This window comes from Phycomyces blakesleeanus, assembly GCF_001638985.1.
Source record: "Phycomyces blakesleeanus NRRL 1555(-) unplaced genomic scaffold PHYBLscaffold_19, whole genome shotgun sequence".
NCBI classification, from domain to species: Eukaryota; Fungi; Mucoromycota; class Mucoromycetes; order Mucorales; family Phycomycetaceae; genus Phycomyces; species Phycomyces blakesleeanus.
Window position 1 is genome coordinate 401,801 of NW_017265152.1, and position 21,266 is coordinate 423,066.

General features: G+C 33.4%; 7 protein-coding genes across 7 annotated transcripts; 3 read left to right on the forward strand and 4 right to left on the reverse strand.

The window, feature by feature from the left end:
• Positions 1 to 95: 95 nt before the first annotated feature.
• PHYBLDRAFT_60085 (hypothetical protein) lies at positions 96 to 1,148 on the reverse strand (the record flags this gene model as incomplete). The annotated part of the gene is made up of 5 exons (XM_018440597.1): positions 96 to 131; positions 320 to 387; positions 447 to 497; positions 538 to 698; positions 1,081 to 1,148. 5 exons carry the CDS (start codon positions 1,146 to 1,148, stop codon positions 96 to 98), a joined length of 384 nt encoding a protein of 127 aa, XP_018288224.1.
• A 3,553-nt stretch (positions 1,149 to 4,701) lies between these two features.
• Positions 4,702 to 7,174, reverse strand: PHYBLDRAFT_76185 (hypothetical protein). The gene is made up of 9 exons (XM_018443129.1): positions 7,081 to 7,174; positions 6,731 to 6,979; positions 6,501 to 6,594; positions 6,104 to 6,366; positions 5,894 to 5,986; positions 5,724 to 5,835; positions 5,209 to 5,631; positions 5,088 to 5,104; positions 4,702 to 5,066 (listed from the first exon to the last, which is right to left on the reverse strand). The coding sequence occupies exons 1-9, from the start codon at positions 7,141 to 7,143 to the stop codon at positions 4,752 to 4,754; spliced, it is 1,629 nt and encodes a 542-aa protein (XP_018288225.1). The 5' UTR covers positions 7,144 to 7,174; the 3' UTR covers positions 4,702 to 4,751.
• Positions 7,175 to 9,369: 2,195 nt separating this feature from the next.
• On the reverse strand, positions 9,370 to 10,316 carry PHYBLDRAFT_148738 (hypothetical protein; the record flags this gene model as incomplete). The annotated part of the gene is made up of 3 exons (XM_018432145.1): positions 9,370 to 9,412; positions 9,467 to 9,818; positions 10,106 to 10,316. The coding sequence occupies 3 exons, from the start codon at positions 10,314 to 10,316 to the stop codon at positions 9,370 to 9,372; spliced, it is 606 nt and encodes a 201-aa protein (XP_018288226.1).
• Positions 10,317 to 10,419: 103 nt separating this feature from the next.
• Positions 10,420 to 12,450, forward strand: PHYBLDRAFT_135321 (hypothetical protein). Its single transcript, XM_018429713.1, has 5 exons — positions 10,420 to 10,993; positions 11,191 to 11,326; positions 11,575 to 11,733; positions 11,847 to 11,935; positions 12,139 to 12,450. The coding sequence occupies exons 1-5, from the start codon at positions 10,575 to 10,577 to the stop codon at positions 12,245 to 12,247; spliced, it is 912 nt and encodes a 303-aa protein (XP_018288227.1). The 5' UTR covers positions 10,420 to 10,574; the 3' UTR covers positions 12,248 to 12,450.
• Positions 12,451 to 13,539: 1,089 nt separating this feature from the next.
• Positions 13,540 to 14,734, forward strand: PHYBLDRAFT_148740 (carbohydrate esterase family 4 protein; the record flags this gene model as incomplete). The annotated part of the gene is made up of 6 exons (XM_018432146.1): positions 13,540 to 13,766; positions 13,865 to 14,062; positions 14,153 to 14,160; positions 14,238 to 14,304; positions 14,411 to 14,543; positions 14,618 to 14,734. The coding sequence occupies 6 exons, from the start codon at positions 13,540 to 13,542 to the stop codon at positions 14,732 to 14,734; spliced, it is 750 nt and encodes a 249-aa protein (XP_018288228.1).
• A 1,403-nt stretch (positions 14,735 to 16,137) lies between these two features.
• Positions 16,138 to 17,838, forward strand: CK2A (casein kinase II subunit alpha CK2A; the record flags this gene model as incomplete). The annotated part of the gene is made up of 8 exons (XM_018440070.1): positions 16,138 to 16,232; positions 16,331 to 16,544; positions 16,645 to 16,755; positions 16,848 to 16,931; positions 17,063 to 17,227; positions 17,301 to 17,449; positions 17,557 to 17,705; positions 17,777 to 17,838. 8 exons carry the CDS (start codon positions 16,138 to 16,140, stop codon positions 17,800 to 17,802), a joined length of 993 nt encoding a protein of 330 aa, XP_018288229.1. The 3' UTR covers positions 17,803 to 17,838.
• A 356-nt stretch (positions 17,839 to 18,194) lies between these two features.
• On the reverse strand, positions 18,195 to 18,805 carry PHYBLDRAFT_60091 (hypothetical protein; the record flags this gene model as incomplete). The annotated part of the gene is made up of 2 exons (XM_018440598.1): positions 18,195 to 18,438; positions 18,693 to 18,805. 2 exons carry the CDS (start codon positions 18,803 to 18,805, stop codon positions 18,195 to 18,197), a joined length of 357 nt encoding a protein of 118 aa, XP_018288230.1.
• Positions 18,806 to 21,266: the final 2,461 nt, after the last annotated feature.

The following is a 21,266-nucleotide window of genomic DNA, read 5'->3' on the forward strand; positions in this document are numbered from 1 at the left end:
AAAAGTGGATCCTTTTAAAAAATTCCAAATTTCTGAGTTTTATTTTTTTAACAAATACATTTACTCAAAGAAGAAGCGAATTTTCTAAAAAATTCTTATTGTCCACCCTTAATAATATTTGCATGACATACCTAAAATCCTTCAAATAACAGCGTAAATATAATTTTATTTTTTCCCTGTTTAACCTTTTGTTTTCACAAGAGCACGCTCTCCTGTCTTCGCTCTGGCACGATTATTGATAAATTAAAGGTACACCCAGGTTCATCAATTAAAAATACATTCTTGGCGGTAGATAATGGACTTCAGGCTGCATACTCACTATGAACTCGCGCCTTTTCAAGAGAGTATCTTCATCTTTTCTCTTCTCCTTCAGCAAGCGTTGCTCTCCTGAGAGTTATTTCACCAGTAAAATGAATATTATTTGCACATAGAAATACTTATGTTACCAATATCATCAAAGTATTCTAAAGTCTCTTTACGTAATTCTAATAGTGTGGCTGTGTTGTTATTATTAGTAGTATATATATATATATAAACATACTCCTTGTAGTGGTCTTGGATAACAAGCTCTCTTAGCACCATCCACAGACTTGCAGCTTGTGCTGCCTCTTGTCTCGAATCTTTTTGACGATCCCGTCAACTGGTTGGGGCTCTTTTCAATGACAAACTCACTGGTATGGCCCAAGTAAGATGTTTGGCTGTATTTGGTCTTCTTTTTGGTAATAGATGCAATATATGAATTAAAGAGAAAAGATCACAGTGACTAGAAGGGAAATACAGATTATAATATCCTGCAAAATTGCTTCACAGAAGTTATAAAAGTGATGATAAATACTATAGTCTTTTTATAGCTTTATCACTATTGTGATAAGTTTGGTTTTATTTTATTGTCAATGTCATTGTCATTGTTATTATTATATAAGCACTGCTCAAGGATACTTTGATATTGTATTTACAATTATTTACTTTTGCGGTCAAGTCTAACTGTAGGTCACAAAAATTATTTTGATACGAGCATTTTGTATAATCATAGTATACATATACAAGATTAGAAGGATTCCAAAAGATAGTCAGAGTTACAAGGAATGCTGTGTAGCTCTGGCGTAATATGAGCTAAGTGTCTGAAGCTGATCCAAAGATTGCCACATCATTAGCAAATAGTAGTGATAATTGGTGTTAATGAAACTACATTACAAAAGCCATGGACACCAGGAGGAGCAAGAATTGAATGTACATTAGATGAAAGAGATGGTGAAATTGTATGAAAATGTAACAAGTTGAAGTATGTATATATATATTGAATGGAGATAAGGGCTAAGGATTGAACTTTGAGGGATGTTTCCAGATGGTGTACATTATGATGTGAAATTGATATTCTTCAATATGGTATCATTTTATAAGTAATTTCAAGATTTGACATAAAAAATGAATAAATAAATATAATATTAGGTGGTGATAAAACAAAAAAAATATGCTCCGTAGAGCGTTCCATCTCAGAAGTTTAGTGTCATCCTTGTGCAGGGGCCATGCTAATCTTCTCTGTATCGTTCCAATTTTAATATGTGACAGAGGTGCAAGCACTTGTCGACTAAAATAAATGTCCCAAAACCCTATATATATGCATTTATTTCCCGCTTTACAAAAGTTGTGGGTTTTTAATAATTTCATAAAATTTTTATTTATTATAAAATATTTTATACTAAACAAAATCAAGTAAGCTGTACTTTTTCCAATCGCTCTTTTTTGAGGGTTTCTTTATACTACTGTCAGTTAACATATAGCCCTTTTCTACTTTTTTTAATAGAATATAATTAAATTTATTTTCTTTATTTGTTTTTCTTTTGGTAAAATAAAAATGAACGAAATGTGATAAAGAATATATTTTGTATATGTGGTATAAACACCAAAATAAAGCAAAGTACAGGCTCCACACCAAAAACTCAGGTTCCTTCTGCCTAACGAACCTAGCAAGTTGACAATCTCCAAAATTGTTACATGATAGGCACACGTAAACTACGTACTTATACAGTGTAAACCAACCATTATAAAACTGAGATTTATATTACAAAAAATTTTAACGTTAATAGATATAAACAATATTACTTTGTCTCTTTAATAAATGATACTCTCACAATATCTGTTTTCCATTATTGAGATTTAACTTATAAGCACTCACAAATACCTCATATCCAGCCTATGACTTTGGTTGTTTTTAGTAAAATAACTAAAACATTAGTCTTATAATTGAAGGTTTACCGTAAGCAGTTTATATTAAACAATTAGTGAATAGGCTACCACATAAATAATATAATATTTACAGGGTCTGATTCTGAATAATTATGAGGGCCTTAGATACTTTAATCTACTCTTTATCTATTCAATATATATATATTGCCTATAAGAAATTATATTTTGATATATTTATAATTTTTTAATTAAGCGATTTTGACTATAGATTAATACTACAATCTACGCTGCTGTATACTCTCTTATTTTTACATATATAGAAAACTAGCAGCTTTATAGATAATTATTGAGAAGTACCTTTCAAGTATATATTCATTTCATAACTTTTACGATATATCATTAAAGACCAAGTGTTTTTAACTGCACTCTCTAAAATGAGTACCAATTACTTTTGGCAAACATATGGGTTTTGATAATTCATGATCCAGGATCCATATTCCTTGATATTTGTTATTTTACAGGGGACGCAATCGAGCAAATTCCCTCCTTTTTCCTATTTCTCTTTGAAAGTTAAGGTTTGAACAATAGCTCTCTATGATCCTTTGATGTTTGAAATTAACAACTCTTTGGGTTGTTTAATATTAAGCTTATTCAAATTTGGATATGGTTATATATATATTTGTGAAAAAGAGAGGATACTTTCTAGATAAATTATTACAGCAACCCCAAAAACAAAACAGTTGGGCCGATTGTTTCAGCTAAGAGTAAATATACTTTTGGCAAAAGTATATAGAATGAACAGATATTGCTTTTATTTTTTAACCTTCTTACATCGATTTTACTGAAACAGTATGCACAATTGATTTCCAAGACAATACAAAAACGCACCTTTTTACCATTTCATCTAAGGGAAAAGAAGAAAGAACGGCGAGAAGATATATATATATATATATCTTAAGAAAAGCTATTAATTGGTGCCCTAAAAATTATGCTGTGTATAAGAGCCACCTTTATAAAGTAATATTCGAGGCAGTGATGGTCTTGATATATGCCATGAACAATGACCCTGCAAGTAAGTATGTGGTACATCTTTACCCTACAAATATGCGGTTCTCATCGCCAGATTTTCTGCGGACAGCCACTGACATACACCGAATGGTAATATGCGTCTATTGAGACTATTAGACAACCCCTCTCTGTTACCCTCCTGATCAGTAAGGAGTGCATTAATGCCAAACACCTTGTATAGAGTAGCTATTTCAAACGTCAACAAATAACACTAAGTTTCTTTTTGTTAAGTTCAATACAACAGCTGCACTATTGCAAAAGAAAAGGAAAATAGAAGATCGAAATACCCTAATTTATGTCGTCTGTAAGCATTATAATCATTGATGCAATCAAAATGAGAACCGTACTTACAGCGTATGTGTTCGCATTAAAAGCAGTGTAAATACACTCACTGTTATATGAAACGCTATCACATAAATGACAACAATTATAGTAGTATTCAGGGCAACAAGGCAAGGTAAATACACCAAATATTAACCCGATATTGTGTTGGTCAAAAGGAGCTGATTATTAAAAATTATCAAATACAAAGTTCTTAATTATAGCAATACATAAGATACGGGTGTGCATTTACTTTGCCAAGCCATCTCATTTTTTTTTTAAAAAAAAAGCCTCATATCTAGTTAAAAAAAACTTAGTTCTGTATCCTAAAACAGGCTACTACACACACGCAACCTTAAAGGACAGAGAGGTTTTGCTATATGTGAGTATAAATTTTAAGGGCTACTCATCACCTACATAATGCGGGGCATCTTTTGAAGAAGTTGTATTTTAATATTAGACAAAGAAAATATTATTCACAAGTAAGAAGAACCATAATTTTTTTATCCAATTTTGGCGCCAAAGCTTGGCAGAATATATATACAGAGATAAAGATAATAATAAGGAGTGATACTTTTATCAAATACACTAGTATGATTATACAGATTATCATATAATATATTTAATCGGAAAAAGCTTTATTTTATTTCTTCATTTATTCTACACTGTGGAGAGAAATCAAAATGTCAAAATCTTCACACAAATAACGCACAGGCCACTCTTATATTGCTATATATATATATTACATTTAATGGTTACAAGATTTATACGACTCTAAACCTTTTTACTCTATTCTATTTTATAAAAATAAAATAACTACTGGCGGTTATCCCAGGTCAATAAATATGTACTTATTACGCCTCCATAATTATATCCCTACCTCGGTCCAAAAACGCTTAGGTTAAAACCTTTTTTCTTCTTCTTTAAAAATAAATAAATAAATAGAATATAATAGAATACCAAATCTCATTGAGTTATTTGAAAGATAGATCAATTTAGTCTGATGCTTTCTGGTAATACAAATTTATATAGTGTGTTCTGTCTGATATGTAATATATAAAAGATTCAGAGCAATATTATATTATACAAACATCTCAAACATATGAAAGGCTATTGAGATAGTTTAGTACAGCAGTAAAAGCCTAACATTTTATGTTATTTTATTTTATTTCGTATTAAAAATCTCTAAGAATCATAATCATCTGATCTAATCTTTTCTTTGAGATTTCGATTCTTTCAAGCACCTTGTCCATCTGAGTAATTTCTGCCTTGTCTCCTTCACCCAATAGATCGATATTCTCTTTTACGTCCTGACGATTCAGCTTTTCCAGCAAGCGACTTCTTACTTTAAGTTCTTGACGACGTCTCTGTTGAAGGTTTGCCACAGTACGGTACACATCTACTAAAAGTTCCTCGTAGATTTTTTCCAGTGGCACATACCACAAGTGGAAAGAACGCCCAGGGGCACGATCTGCTGTCCTTGGAACTTCCTATTGTGATCAACAGGTTACATTAACATCAAGTCTATCTTCAATATATATATATATATGTACGCGCACATATATTTATTTATCTGGTTCTTCGATGCAGGCATTTAAATTAATTTATATATATACATATATATATATTTACTTGCCTGGATTTCTACAAAGCCTCGTAGGTTTAATAACGCAAGTTTTTCGCGTGTGTCTTTGGGAGGCAACATAGCCAGCTTTTGGACTTGCGATTCATCAAGTTTTCCTTTTTCAATCAAAATCCGCAAGATGCGGCAAGTGGCTACGCCCATCTTTTCACGCACCAAACCTTCCAAAAGTTTCCGCTTCATATTCTCACGCAACTTGAGAAAGTTTATAGAGTATTGACTTGAACCAAGCTCATCTCTTGATCTTACAAAGCCTGCTGAGTCAATCTTGAGAAGGGTGATGTAGCCTGTGATAATATCTTGGACAGATGGCTTCTTTCCTGGATTAATCAAATCAGGTTGAAGGACAATATCACCCTGGTCGATTACATCCTGAGGTATGATATTGGCGATGTGCATTGGGGTTGCAGATGCTATAATTCCGCACAGAAACATACATTTGTAAATGAATATACATATATACACATATGCAATTAAAATATACAACCGAGGACAAAGTACATACGAGAGTCATTTTCGTGCAGAGATCGGATCTTGTTCTTTCCATGTTCGAAGAATGCCTTTACTATCTGTCCAGCTGTACGATTGATACGCTCGATCGCATAATCCATAACAGACTAAATAGATAGCTATTTAATATCGCATAATATACAGTCCCAATATATATAAACTTACATTATTACGGAAAAGGATATTAAAGCGTTCATAGTTGATATGGAAATAAATCTTTTCATCTACTTCCATGTCTTCTATTTCTACTGCCATGCGCTATACACACATATATATAGAAAGACAAATTTAAATCAATTAGCAAAAACAAAGCAAAAAAAAAAGTAATGGACTTCGTCTTGACTTGCTTTTACCAATAATCCTGTTAGACCTCACCTTATGAGCAGAAGAAATTGCATCAATTGCCTTGCGCTTCAGACCTGCATTTTCGAGCATTCCATATTCTGCTTCAACTGACTCTAGAGCGGATTTTTTGATGGCCTGGATTTCTTTGGCAGTTGTGATCGTGTACTTCTCGCTTTCCTTTTGTTCTGCTTCCAAATATCGGTCCACTGCTGATCTACTGTGTTCTGGTAATACTGCAATGATATAATGTTCATTGGCCATCTTTGTGAATGCTTTTATGTATTGATCCATTTCTACCAGACAAAATTAATATCCAAAATAAATATAAAAAACAAACTACCCGTTTCTCTTTCTCTTTCTCTTTTCTTTTCGCATTTAATTACATTACATATATACATGCATGTATGTATGTTGCTTGGAAACTTACTATCCTTGCGTTTTGAGTCTCCTTTAACCCAATCCCGCACACCTCCAATCTTCATTCTACCATGTATAAACAAGAGTCTACAAATATCGACACCCTATATATAAACACACATACAAGCACACACACACACACACACACATATATATATATCGCATAAATATATCGCATAAATTATTATTTGCTCTTTCTTTCTTATTTTTATTTTTTTCAAGTGTGTTGGAATTTCTTACAATTTCTTCCCATCGTTCTTCTGCGACTTGCATAATAGCTGGCATACGAAGGCGCATCAAAGTTTGTTCCGCACTAACTTGATAATGGGTCTGCTCTTTTTGACCTTCAACAGCCTCGGTAAAGAATGCCAAACCATGCTGAATCAATACTACTAAGGATTCTCGAATCTGTTTAGGTGTCAATTTGGTGAAGCGAACAATATCTGGCAATGTCAATCGTCCTTTGAGAAGGATTTGATGAGCCACTTTCTGAGGAAATAATATAATGTAATATATTTTATTTTATTGTTAATGGTGAGTGAGCCATTAATTCAACGATTGTTGAAAAGTAAGACGACTTGATGCCTTACTGCTACAAAGGGTCCAAATTCTTCTTCGATGATTTCTCTACACAGACGAGCTTGTTGAGACATGATTCAGTAAATGACTTGTTTTTTTTTTGGTACAGGTATTGAAATATATATTAAAAAAAAGAGTCAAATAAAAAAAAAGAAGAGAAAAAAGTCAAATAAAAACGTGACTTCAATTCTGAAAGGTTAAATGAGAAACTTTTGAAAAAAGGCAAGAGGTTTTCTTACATGTCTTTCTTTATTGTGCTCAAATGATAATTGAATCCTGTCCAAGAACAAAGAGTCTTGATTCTATATACATTCCAAAAGACCCCTGTTTTTTTTTTGGCTACTAATAAACCAACAAATAAACAAAAAAATAGATAGACAGATAAACGAATAGATGCAATGTACATTTGCAATTCTGAAATTTCACATTGTTGGAAATCTGAAGCATTCGACACAATTATGTTATTTTTAAAGCCAAAGCTTCTAAAGAAAAATAACTAGGTACTTGAAAAGAAACTCGCTTTTTTCTTACAATACCATAAAAAAATTAAAAATATATATTAAAAAAAAGTTGGATTTTTATAGGGTTTTAGAAAATTGGATTAAAATTTTGGTTCATCACAAAACGTGTCAATTGAGATGTACAAATTATGTAACTCCTTTAACTCCAATTGTCTTTATTATTATTTATTACTCTCTTTCACTGTGTGTGTATATATATATAAGTGTAGTATTTCTATATTTTGAATGACAAAAGATATACAGCGCTTATTATGATTCTTATTTCAAGCTAGTATCGAATATTAGTTTCTCAAATAGTTAAATCGTCATTTTATTGTTCAATAGATAGTTGTGATCATAGTGATTTCTGTTTCTGGCATTTTCTACTAGATTTTATTGGGAAAAATTACTGGTAATAATCAAAGTATAGCAACAAATAGAACACTCAAGGGTTTTTTTGGCTTATAATGAATTGTATTGAGCAGAGTTCTGAAACACTAAACTTCATTGTCCATACTGCTATTGAACAAAGAAACTAAATCAACATTTCCCTCCTCTACTCCTCTCCTTTTATATATATATTTTTAAAAAGAAGTTTGATTCCGTATAGCTTCTGGTACTAATGGTACTATTTTTACTCTTACTACTAATACTCTTCTTATAAACATAATTTGATGAAATACATGGTGACAAACCTGAATTTAAATCAATTATGGTGATATATACTGGTTATCATTGAAGTCGGTATATCAATGAAGATTTTCTTATTCACACAGATATTTTATCCTTTTTTTTTCTCTCCCCCCTTTTCTTTTTCTTTTTGATATATGTGGACCAAACTAATGGGCATCGCACTGACATTTTCTTTTCATTGCTCCTTATTATAAATATTGATAAATAGAACAATGCAGTGTTGTGAAATATCTGTGTATATGTAGAGGGGCAACAAATAAAGGGGGTGGAATTACTTATAGTCTTTGAATTGGGGTTTCTTTTTCATGTCCCTAAATTTGATAGACAATCTTATAGCTGACACAGATATATATAAATATAAATGGTGCTCCTGAGGGACTATCATTTCTCACTTGCACACACACATACATACATACATAAATACATACATACATACGTACGTACGTACATAAACATAAACATAAACATAAAGACAATGAAATTCAACCTGACTCGACCGGATCATGATATTGTACACAATTAGTTTAATGTCAGTCTATAACAAGATAAATTATTAATAATTTTCATTTAACTAGATAATCCTATGCTTGTCAATATTGTTTTGAACCATTCGATATTAAGCCATTCGTTCTGTTATTTCGTGCTTTAAACAAGCACTGGAAAACGTTGGACATCCCTGACCACCTGCCAAGAGTTATTTTATTTGTATATTATAAAATGAGTCAATATTCCAAAGAGAGAGAGTGTGTATGTAGTCGCAGTTTAGTTCTCCAAAAATAAAGTATCATAACTAAGCATTACTTTAACAATATTAAAATACTCGCCAGATTAACAGCTACAGCTTACAGCTACAGTTGTAACTTCAAATTTAATAATAAACAACAGACATCAAACATCAAACAAATAGGGTGGCTAGATTAAAATGACATGCTTCTTACATTAGTCGCCATTGAGCGAATAATCAAGTATAGACTGCTTGAGAATGGTACAAAAAAAATTAAAGTCAACAGACTGTGTGGATTTTAAATCAAACAAACAAACAAATGAAAAAGAAAAAGAAAAAGAGGGGAGGTGGGGTAGGGGAGAGAAAGAGAGCTAGAACTGATATCAAGATATTTGTTCAACAAGACCAGCAAGTTCCTTGAAGAAACTAGAACGTTGAATGAGCCCAGTAATTCATTTAACTTTTGGTCGTGTGAAATACCGTAGTTTATCTGATTTCTGGTAAGAGGACACGATTCCACTTGTACTTGGCATAACAAATATCTTTGAGGCACCTTTTCCATTGTCCCATTTGATAGTATTGGGCTGCAATCCAAGTGATTTGCATTTCTCACCCATGTAGATCTCATAGATCCCCTTGCCAACAAAACAAACCACTTTTGGTCTGTATTTGCGTATCTTTTGATTGAGTACAGGAATACCTGCTTTCTGTTCAGCCTTGGTGAGATCAGAAGCAGAACGTGTTGGCCGAGCTGTAAGGCTGGTTATTCCAAGTTGATAAATTTCAGGTAGAGTCTGATCATCTTTGTAAGACAATACTTTGTCAACCAGTCCTATTTAAATATAATAATATCATATATACAAGCGAAAAAGATAAAGTAAAAAATCTACATACACACACACACACACACATATATATATATATATACATACACATACACCCATACATATTTTGATATGATATGGCATGATACAGTATGATATAATATGATACATTATGACATGGTGCGTTATATAAAACGAATAGCAATAGCAATAGCAATAATAGCAATAATAGCAATAATAGGAGTCTCGTCATATGGCTTATCATACACACAAGATATTATCTTTTTCGTATTACCACTCTCAGAAAGACAGGGCCAAAAATGATTAGTTGGTCCAGCAAAGTGATGTCCTCGAGTTGAGCTCATGATTCCTGGATTGATGCCAACAAACAAAACCCTTAGATCCTTTGCAATATTGTCTTCGAGCTCTGGTAGATCAACCTCTTCATTCTTTTGTTTCTTAAAGTAAGGTGAGTAATGTCCTGTACTTTTACGTTTGTTAGCCATGCGAGAAAGAGATGCTGCGTCACTTCGGGAATTCAAACGGGGTTTATATCTTTCTTTCTCTGGCTTTTGCCCTTTTCTTTTTCTTTTTTTTATATCATTTATTAATTAATTTATATATAAATATATAAAAAATAAAGCAAAGTAAAGTAAAAAAAAAATCGAAACTCCTAAAACGAGAAATAGAAAAGGACGCGCTATATACATATACATATATATATATACATATACATAATATTCTACCTCACATCTAATATCATCATGGATGAAGAATCTATTCTATTTGGCATCCGTAACTTGTTCACGCTCGGCAACTACCAGGCTGTTATCAATGAAGTGAGCACCCACAAGGGTCTCTACTCTCCTGAATCAAAATTAGAGGCCCAGGTGTACCTCTATCGTTCCTATGTTGCCCAGACCAAATACAATCTTGTCATCAGTGACATTGCTTCTGATGCCGACGCACCCTTGAGAGCTATTCGACTATTGGCTATTTATCTGCAAGCCAAACAGAAGAATACCCCCACAGACGCAGTAAAAGATGCCCAGACTTTGTTGGAAGAGGGAGCCAACCGAGTGAATGCATTGGTTCAGGTAGCTGTGGCTACTTTATATGTCAACGATGGACAGTTGGAAGAGGCTCTCAAGGTTTTGCATTCTCGAAACAAGAAGTTGGAATGGTAGTTATTATATATATTTATACTTTATTTATAGTTTATATATATATATATATATGTGTGTGTGTGTGTGTGTGTGTGTTTAAGTTGATTTGAGAAGAAAAGAAAATTGAAGCAAGAAAGAAAGCAAGAAAGCAAGAAGACAACCGACTAATTCAAACAATGCGTGTGTATCTGTGTATGGATGTCTATCTGTACAGTGCTCAGTTGGCAGTGCAGATTTATCTTCAGATGGACCGAGTAGATTTGGCAAGAAATGAAGTTAATCAGTGCAAGACCTGGGCAGAAGACGCACTCCAGCTGCAGATGATGGAGGCCTGGGTTGATCTGCGAGTCGTAAGTAAAGCAATATGAATCGCACCTAAACTCCAAATATATCTGTCTACATATGTGTACATGTCTATACAGAGGAGAAGGGCGTATTAGTATTAGTATTAGTAGTATTAGTATTAGTATTATTATCAGTATTAGGATTATCATTAGGATTTCTTTATATTTCTTTGGGTCCACACTCACAACAAAACACAACTGAGCTGAATCTTGTGTTTATTTTTACTTTTACTTTCATAACATGGTGTCTATAGGGAGGAGAGAAATACCAGGAAGGATTCTATATTTTTGAGGAATTTGGCCAGTCTACCACTGCTCAGACAGTCAAGGTTCTTAATGGTCAGGCAGCTACAAACCTTGCATTGGGACGTTATCCCGAAGCAGAGAGTGTATTATTGGAAGCTATTGACAAGGTAAATGATAATATCTTATTTTATAGTAGAGGTGATATTATGCCTAGCCAATCTACTCACTCATTCACTCATTCACTTGCTCATTTGCTTGTTTGCTTATTGTTGATATATAGAACAACGATGACGCTGATACATTGGTGAACATGATTGTGTGCGCCACTCTGACGTCTAAGACACCGGACGTTGTTCGTCGCTACGTTAGGTAAGATAATCGAGCATGAAGCGAGATGGCGAGATAGAGTGAGATAGAACAAGAGAAATGATGGATTTAGGAAGAAATATGATAGGGATTTTCCCTATTATTTGATTCTCTAGTCTATCTAATATGTTATGATCTATAATATTATGATTTTTATTATTACTATTTTGGCTAACAACTGCTTATAATGTTATCATTACATGTAGCCAACTTCGCGAAGTTGCACCTCTTCATCCATTCTTGCAAGATCTTGACTTGAAATCCAGTTTGTTTGATCGTAGTGCTGCTCGTTTTGCTATAGTAGATTCTGCTTAATAGATTAATTCTGATTCTGATTATGATGTTGATATTGCTATTGCTATTGCTATTGATGCTGATGATGATACTAATGCTGATGCTGATATACACACGCATACACATAAGCACACAAGCACACAAATATATATGCAATAGGTATATCCTCCAAGCTTTTATTTCTATATTCTCTCTCTATATCTATACATATCTTCTGGTTCTTTTGTGATTCCCCCCCTTGATTTTACTTTTCGAGATATGATCTCTATTTTCAGATCAATTCTATATTAGGTTATTAAATCAAAAAAGAAAAAAAAAGCTGAAAACCAAAAACTACCGACTATAAGCCAAAAAGCCAAAAATATTTCTTATATGATTTTATTATTAAAAATAGAAAATATTTATATTTATATATTTTTAAGAGTACATGGATGCTGTCAATCTAAATGATGAGCGCAGTTGCTATGTACTTGTATCTGCTTATATATATATAAATGTATAAATGTATTTATATATACATGTACATGTACATGTACAAGAAGGCTTTTTGTTGATTTTGTGGTTCTGGTTGTTATGTTCAATCATTAAATACAAAAAAAAATAGCTCTTGACCTTATTTGCACAAAAGTGGCGTGTGTTTACATAGGAGATTAGGATACTTAAGAATCAAAATAAAATAGAATTCTATAAGCCAAAAGGTGTACTAATATCAAACTTTTATTTACGTGTGTATGTGCAATGAATTGCCTTTGTGCATACAAAAGGAGTTTCTTTGGGGGCGCAGATAATTCGGAACACCCGCTGGATTAATAACCATTCATCCTACGCTTACAAAATGAAACGTGCCCAGTGACAGGTTGCTGAGAATATGTGTGCATGGCGGAGGTGAAGATATATAGAAAGAAGGGGCGGAGCGAAAGATAGAAAGGGGAGGGGGAGGGAGAGGGGGAGGGATAAGAGGGGGAGAGGAGGAGGGAAGACAGAAAATAGACAGTCAGACACGGTATATAGACAGCTAGACAGACAAAGTTCAGGGCAGCCAGAATACTACGAACAGAGAAGGGGTAGGCAAGAAGGTTGAGGAGGAATATCTTTCGCCGCTAAATTTTAATTCTTCTTTTTGGTAAACCATGAAAATTGAATTAGACAAAAATGATTATTATTTTTTTTTTTTTAAAAAAATATACACCCCTTGCTTAAGGGTATAAAAAGAATCTAATTATCAGCCCTCTTTCTTTCTCTCAACACAACTCAATTCAACTCGGTCTTCTCTTCATCCCTTTTCTATAACAACAACATAAAACAGATACAACATGCGTTCTTCCATCTACCTTACCCTGGCTGCAATTGTGGCGTCTGTTGCCACCGCCGCTCCTTTTCACAAGCGTAGTCCCGCTCCCGTCTACAGAGAATGCTCTTCGCCCGGGACTTTTGCCTTGACCTTTGACGATGGACCATACCAATTCTCTTGGGATCTAGCAAAGTCTCTGCACTCCCAAGGAATTCCTGCCACTTTCTTTGTCAATGGCAAGAACTGGATGTAAGCCAAAATCTTTTAAAAAGAAAATTATTATACGTACACTTGTAATTATCCAGAGCTTTGAATATACTAACCAAGAAAAAAAATCACATTGATAGTAATGTTGAAACAGACAGTGTCTCCACATCTGATGGAACCAAAACATACATGGAGGTTCTCAAGAACTTTGATGATCTAGGTCATCAGGTTGCCAGCCATACCTACGAGCATAAGCAGCTCGGCGGTTTGTCTTCTGCAGAAGTTGAATACCAAATGAACACCAATGCTGATATCATTGAGAGAGCCATTGGCAAGAGGTATTGTGGTAGTCATGGTCTATTCAATAAGTATCTGTCTATACAGCATTAACTAATTTATTTCATTTGTTTTTTTTATTGTGATCATAGACCTACTTGTAAGTACCCAGTAGCCTACCTATCTATTTATTCTTATGCCCTTGTATTCTTGATTACTTATCCTATTTCTTTATAGTTATGCGTCCTCCAGCTGGCGAATACGATGACAGCACTCTCGAAGTTCTTGGCGCCTTGAACTACCAGTAAGTTTTTGTTTGTTTGTTTGTTTGTTTCTTTGGTTACCAACCATTTTCGCATTTGCATTGATATGTTTATTCATTTTTATTTTATTTCTTTACTTGCCTACAGTGTCATTATGTGGGATCTTGATTCACTCGACTGGGCTACCCACAGCCTTCCTGATGAGCAGCAGCACTATGAAACTCTTATGGGTGGCGAAAGTGGCTCTTCCGGAACTGGCCATATCTCTCTTCAGCATGAGGTAGGATTATATAACTAATTTTGTTTCGATTCAGGGCAACTCGTTTCTCAACTATAAAATTTCCTTTGTACTAGGTTTACCAACAAACTGTCGATGAGTTTGTTCCATGGATCATTGAATATGTTAAGTCCAAGAACTACAGATTTGTTACTGTTGCCGAGTGCATTGGTGTCTCAAGTGGCTATGCCTAAATTTCAAGAACCAGGTTTTAGACAGAGTTGGTAGCCACCCATATTTCTTCTTCATCTTTCGCGTATTTCTCTCCATCTATCGATATCTATCGATCTCCACTTAACTACCTAACTACCTATTTATCTATCTACCTCTTTCTATTTCTTTTTACTTCTATTTCTATTTCTATTTTCTGTATGTACGACCCTCAATACTTCTTCATTTACCCCAAATCTTAGTTCATATAATAGCCAAAAAAAATTCTCGTTTCTTTCTGGCTAAGAGAGTAAATAAAATTAAACAAAAAAAAACCGCCTTTCCACTCTATATCTTTCCTATATATATATACAAAATCACGACCAAGGTTCATTTTAAGCATCTCTCTCTCTCTCTCTTGTTTTATATTTCTGCCTACATGCACAAGCATTTGATTAAGATCAAATGCCCTAAAGAAGAACCCGGGCTTAGAACGAATATGATTAATAATGAAATCAAACAATATGTATACACATACACACACACAGATAAAGAAAAATAATGGGATTTGAGTAGTATATTGACGTCAAACCCATTTTTAGGCCCTTTGTATTATTATTTCTATAGAGAGAGAAAGCAGCCAAGGTTAATATTTATTAAGTTATCATTTTATTTATATTTTTTGATAATTGGTCAAGTAACTCACCAACCAGCTCTTTAGTTATAAGTTCATATTTATCATTTCTTTCTTTTATTTTCTAACCCCTCAAATCCCTCACATCCCTTCCTCTCTTTCTCACTCACTCATTCGTGCGCTTATTATTTATCTATTTTGATGCACAACACATATATACAGACAGAAAAAAAGAGAGACAGGCAAACAGCTATATAGCAGCAAATAATTATAATCATAATAATTATTAATAACAGTAAAATAAATATCATAATTTAACATAAAAGTAATAGCACATTTGTACTCACTCGTACTAGTTTGTACACACTTTCTTATATTTTAATAGGTACAGACAAGTTCATTTGCTAATATCTTTTAGAAATTTATCTATTGTTCTTTATTGCTTTTATCTAGCTCTCTGTTTAGGCTACCTGCCTACCTACCTGCCTATATGACTAGATATCTTTCCCCTATTATTTATATAGTACAATAGTATATCTATTTTATTTTTGTCGCGTGATAATGAAAATAACAGCGCAATAATAATTTTTATTGTTATTTCGCTCTTTTCTTTTGTGTGTGTGTGTGTGTGTGTGTGTGTGTATTTGTAGGTATTTTCCTGTCTCATTATTATTATTATTTATTGTCTACAATTATATATATAAATAATATATATTTAAAAAAAAAAAAAAAATTCCCCTTTCACCTTACAACTTGCTGTTTTAAAATAATAATAATACACATCTTAGCTTGTATATTATGACTTCAACTGGAATGCCATACCAGAGTGTGGCAAGGTGTTATGCCGATGCCAATGGAAAGATGCCAACCAGCTACTGGGACTATGACAATCTCCAGGTTGAGTGGGGGTAAAGTTCAATCTTTCTTTCTTTCTTTCTTTCTCTTTTGTTGTTGTTTGTTTTCTATCTGTAATTACCAATGGATAGAATGGTAACATCAAACACAGTGTCCAGGACAACTACGAAATCATCCGAAAGGTTGGCCGTGGTAAATACTCGGAAGTATTTGAAGGAATCAACATCACAAACAACGAGAAATGCGTCATCAAAGTACTCAAACCTGTAAAGAAGAAGAAGATTAAGCGCGAGATTAAGATCCTCCAAAACCTTGCCGGTGGACCTAATGTAGTTGGTCTATTGGATGTCGTCCGAGATCCCCAAGTAAGAGCAAGAACATCATTAACATCAAACCAAAAAAAAGAAAAAAAAAACTTATGTATCTATACATTTATATTTTATTTCTTCTTTATACAATATATAGTCCAAAACTCCTGCACTCGTTTTTGAGTATGTGAACAATATGGACTTTAAGGTCCTCTATCCAAAGTTCACTGATTACGACATTCGATTCTACATGCTTGAACTTTTAAAGGTACGAATCACTTGTACTGTAGATTACGGAGAAAAAAAAGAAGGTGAAGGTGAGAGTGATATTGAATGAGTTTATGGTTATATACACACTAGGCTTTGGACTACTGCCACTCTAAGGGTATTATGCACCGTGATGTGAAGCCACACAATGTGATGATTGATCACGAAAAGAGACAGGTAAAAATAAATTATAGAAATAAAAAGAGGCAGACAGACAGACAGACAGACAGACAGTATTTTGTGTGTAAAGGAAATAAAAGAAGAAAGAAAGAAAGAAAACAAAGAGTCTCATCATACTATACACACAGTTGCGTTTGATCGATTGGGGTTTGGCAGAATTCTACCATCCAGGAACTGAATACAATGTGCGTGTAGCATCACGCTACTTCAAGGGACCTGAACTTTTAGTTGATTTCCAAGAGTATGATTACAGTTTGGATTTGTGGAGCTATGGTTGCATGTTTGCCAGTATGGTAAGTATCATATATATATATATATATATATATTGATGAGCAAAAAAAACATTAGCTAACAATTTTGCAACAGATATTCCGTAAGGAACCATTCTTCCATGGGCATGATAATTATGATCAACTGGTGAAGATTGCACGTGTGCTTGGAACAGATGAGCTATTTGCTTACTTGGATAAATATGACATTGAATTGGATCAGCAATACCATGACATCCTTGGAAGGTGAGATATTATATATATTGTAGTTGTTTATTAGAGACTGATTTGTTTTACTGCTTTAAACTCTCTTATCCTTTCCCACATACGTACGTATACATAAACCAAATTAGATATCCTCGTAAGCCTTGGTCAAAGTTTATTACCAATGATAATCGCCGTTTTGTATCGGATGAAGCCACTGATTTTCTTGATAAGTTGCTGCGTTACGATCACCAAGAACGACTTACTGCACAGGAAGCAATGTCTCACCCGTATTTTGGTAAGTGCTATTGATCCAAGCATCCTTGCTTATACATACATATACATATATACATATACATATACAATTAGACCTTGTCAAAGAGAAGTCTTCCTGAACGACGAATCATCTACACAAACAAAAGAACACTTTTAAAAAGAAAGAAAAAAAGCACCTTAATAAAAATGAATACACGACGAACGATCGATCCGACACACTGAAACAAGCCAACGTCCAATAATATATACATTATATGAATAAATCAGTTTGACAGTACGAGATATATATATATATATTATCGGTGTGGACACCGAATGCAACATACAACACTTGAGAAATCTACGTAAAGAAGAGAGAAAGAGACAGGAAAAAAAACAAAAAGAAGAATAAAAGGGAATTACTTTAAGGTGTTACGGGAAGCAAACATAAAGGAATAGAATGTTTGCTGCCAAATACTGTGTTTTAATTAGGTACATTAGATTGTTTGTATGTTCGTAAAGACTACGCAAATTATCGATGGCGGGTGAAACAAAGTCTCGAGTAAACTAAACTGACTTTAGGTGAAGCAGAGAATCCCGGTTTGTGACCAAGGCGATCAGACTTAAGATAAGCAGTATCTTGGATCACAATATTAGAATATCGACGATTTGGAAAAAGAATAAGAAGAAAAAAAGATTCAATATTGTCAACCTTGAGATCCACAGTGAGGATAGAAAATAAACGAACCAGGTGGTTGGAATTCTGTTCCATATAACTTTATTTGCCACAGTTTATGAATAATAATAATACTCATAATAATAATACATGCGGTACGAATTTAACCCCAAAAATCTATAGTCGCAAATTACATGAAAAACCCAAAAAAAGGAGAGGGAGACGGAGGGTTTAAATGGGTAGCAAGGGATGAATGTCAGATCTTGTGGTTGCCAAGAAGATCTTGATCAGCCAAAATAAGTACAGTCAAAGTTTTATATAGTGATAGTTTATTGTTCTGAAAACTCTCTGTACTAAATGATTGCAAAACCTGCCAAGCGCACAATGCGAATAATCTTTGGTTTAAACAGCTTTGCTGCCGGACATTTAAATACATCTTTTGGTGGTGGAAGTATCGATATTGTCATTTTTTAAATCTATCAATATCTCCATGAATATCAGCCTGTCTTTGGTCAGGCAAGGACTTTCCGGTATTAATTGACTCGCTCTATAACTTTACTTAGTAAAATAAAGCACAAAATGCTGAATTTGTTTTGGGTCTATGCCCTGAGAGAATTTTGGGATCAAAGATGCTTATGTAGTGTAAATATCGAAAATTCTATTAGTAAATGGGTTTTTAGAGTGAAAAAATTGGATGCTTTGATCAATATTAGAGCAATCAATGTCAAAATACTCTGAAGTAGTGGATATTACTGTGGTATACCATATTAATTATACTTAAAGAAGCACTTTACTTGACCCACTCTGATACATGGCTGATTTTCTGTATTTAATTTGTCATTTTGATCAAAACGATCCGTTCTTATTAAACACTTTTACATTTCAGCAGTAAATTCAACAATCTTTATACTATAGCTGTCTGATTAAATACGTAAATGTAGAGCTGTACTAGTTGTAATGCCGAGACTAAGATGTAAATTCATATAATATATATCAATATTCGTAACCTCCAAGTGATCTGAACCCTGTTGCAATCTCCAACTAGCCTACAAAGTATACCAGCTCTTGTAATGCTTGACACAGAGCTGTAGCCCCCAGCTATCCCACGAAACACAATCTCAAAGATCCTAAAATATTAACACGCTTATTCTTACCATCGCGCACATAAAACCTTTATATATATATATATATTTAAAATATAAGCCAAAGGACCTTCCTTTAAGCCAAAATAAACCTCAGCATACAAGCAGCTTGAAAAGATCGAGACTTAAGGAAAAGAATCTATCAAGCGTGTAAAGCAGATAATCTTGACATAATAATTCTTTCCGGAAGTCTTTATTAAATCTTGTAAGATAAATTAAGCTGTTTAAAAAAGACCTTTCTTTTGTATTTTGCTGTATTCTATATTGTTCACTATTAAGAACTACCCACAGCCTTTTAGTGTCATATATAAAAGAATCTATTATATTTTCTAAGAAATCTATCGGACGTCGACTGTATGTATATATACTAAGTACGTTCAAGAGGTTAACAATTTTTAAACGCGTGTGCATTCTGTCTTACCCTAAAAACTATTACTTTCTATCATGAGTGTTCGCTAAAAGGATGCGCGAATCAACATCGGACGTCAGGCTGAATGAGAAAAAGAGAAAATTGATCTTTAATGCGCGATGTTCTGACAAACTCATTTCTGCAAGAACATGATGAGAGTTATATATAAGCTCATGAGCTATTCGCATGAATAGAATTGTAGTTTTTGATGGTAAATAAGGTTTCGCATCGTTGTCGCTCGTCTTTTTCTGTTTTTTGCGCCCTTTTTTGTTTACTTTTTGCTTTTTTTTCATAGTCTTTGGATATAGTAGTCACATGCATATAAAAATAGTCACATATTTTTTCCCCTTGGTTTTTTTTTGCAGGTGTATGCATCAGCGATGAAAGGATACAAAAGATGTGTAAAGTAGATGGAAGACTTTATTTACTTTGGTCCTCTTCACTGGAAAGGAACTTGTGAAATTCAACTCCGTTAAAGTAGTTGAAGTGACGATTGACGTTCTTTCAAAAAAAAAAAAAGTATGTTAGGTACCACACTTGTCTGTAATCTTTTTTGGAATGAGTTTGAGTTTGGCTCTTAAAATAAAGAAGTAAAGGTGTAGCTGTTTCTATCAGAGAAAGAAACAATATAATTTCACCAATTCAAATTTTACAAAACATAATGAGTTGCTATGAATATATAGGAAGCTTCGCATGAGATGTTTTTTGAGCGTAGCGTGCTCGAAACCTTTTTGATTTGTATCTAAAAAAGGCCTATTTTATTCTTTTCTCTACACTTCTTTACTCCAAGTAACTGCTTTACTTTTAATCAATAAATAATAATAAAGAAAATTCAAGTATGCTATTTAATGAAACCCATAAAAACTTTATGCATTTTTCGTTTTATTAAAGCGCGTTATAAAATATCCTGACACAGATTACACGGCCGTCCATTTTAAGAGTGTCTGTCAAAATCACCGACCTTTTTCTTTTATATCCTTTGATTTTTATGCTGATGTTCTAAATACGACTCGTATATTATTTGTACTCTTTAACACATCAAAATATCCTTGCAATATTCAGCTATCATATTAACCTTATAATGTTTTATATACTGATGTGATCTTTGCTTCTCCCACTATTATCACTATATCGAATTGTAGCTGTAATCCATCGAGATACTGAACCGGGTTATGAGCAAGTTCCAATTTTTTGTTGAACTTGGTTCAAGCCCTATATCACTACCATATTCAATAAATTTGATATAGGCTATGGGAGGTTTATCAATTTTTAAGAAGGGTATGCTTGTTGGCCAACAAGTAAAATATATCAGAGCTTAACCAATTCTATCAATGTTTTATTAACTATCCAATAAGAGTCAATATCAAAAAAGAAGAG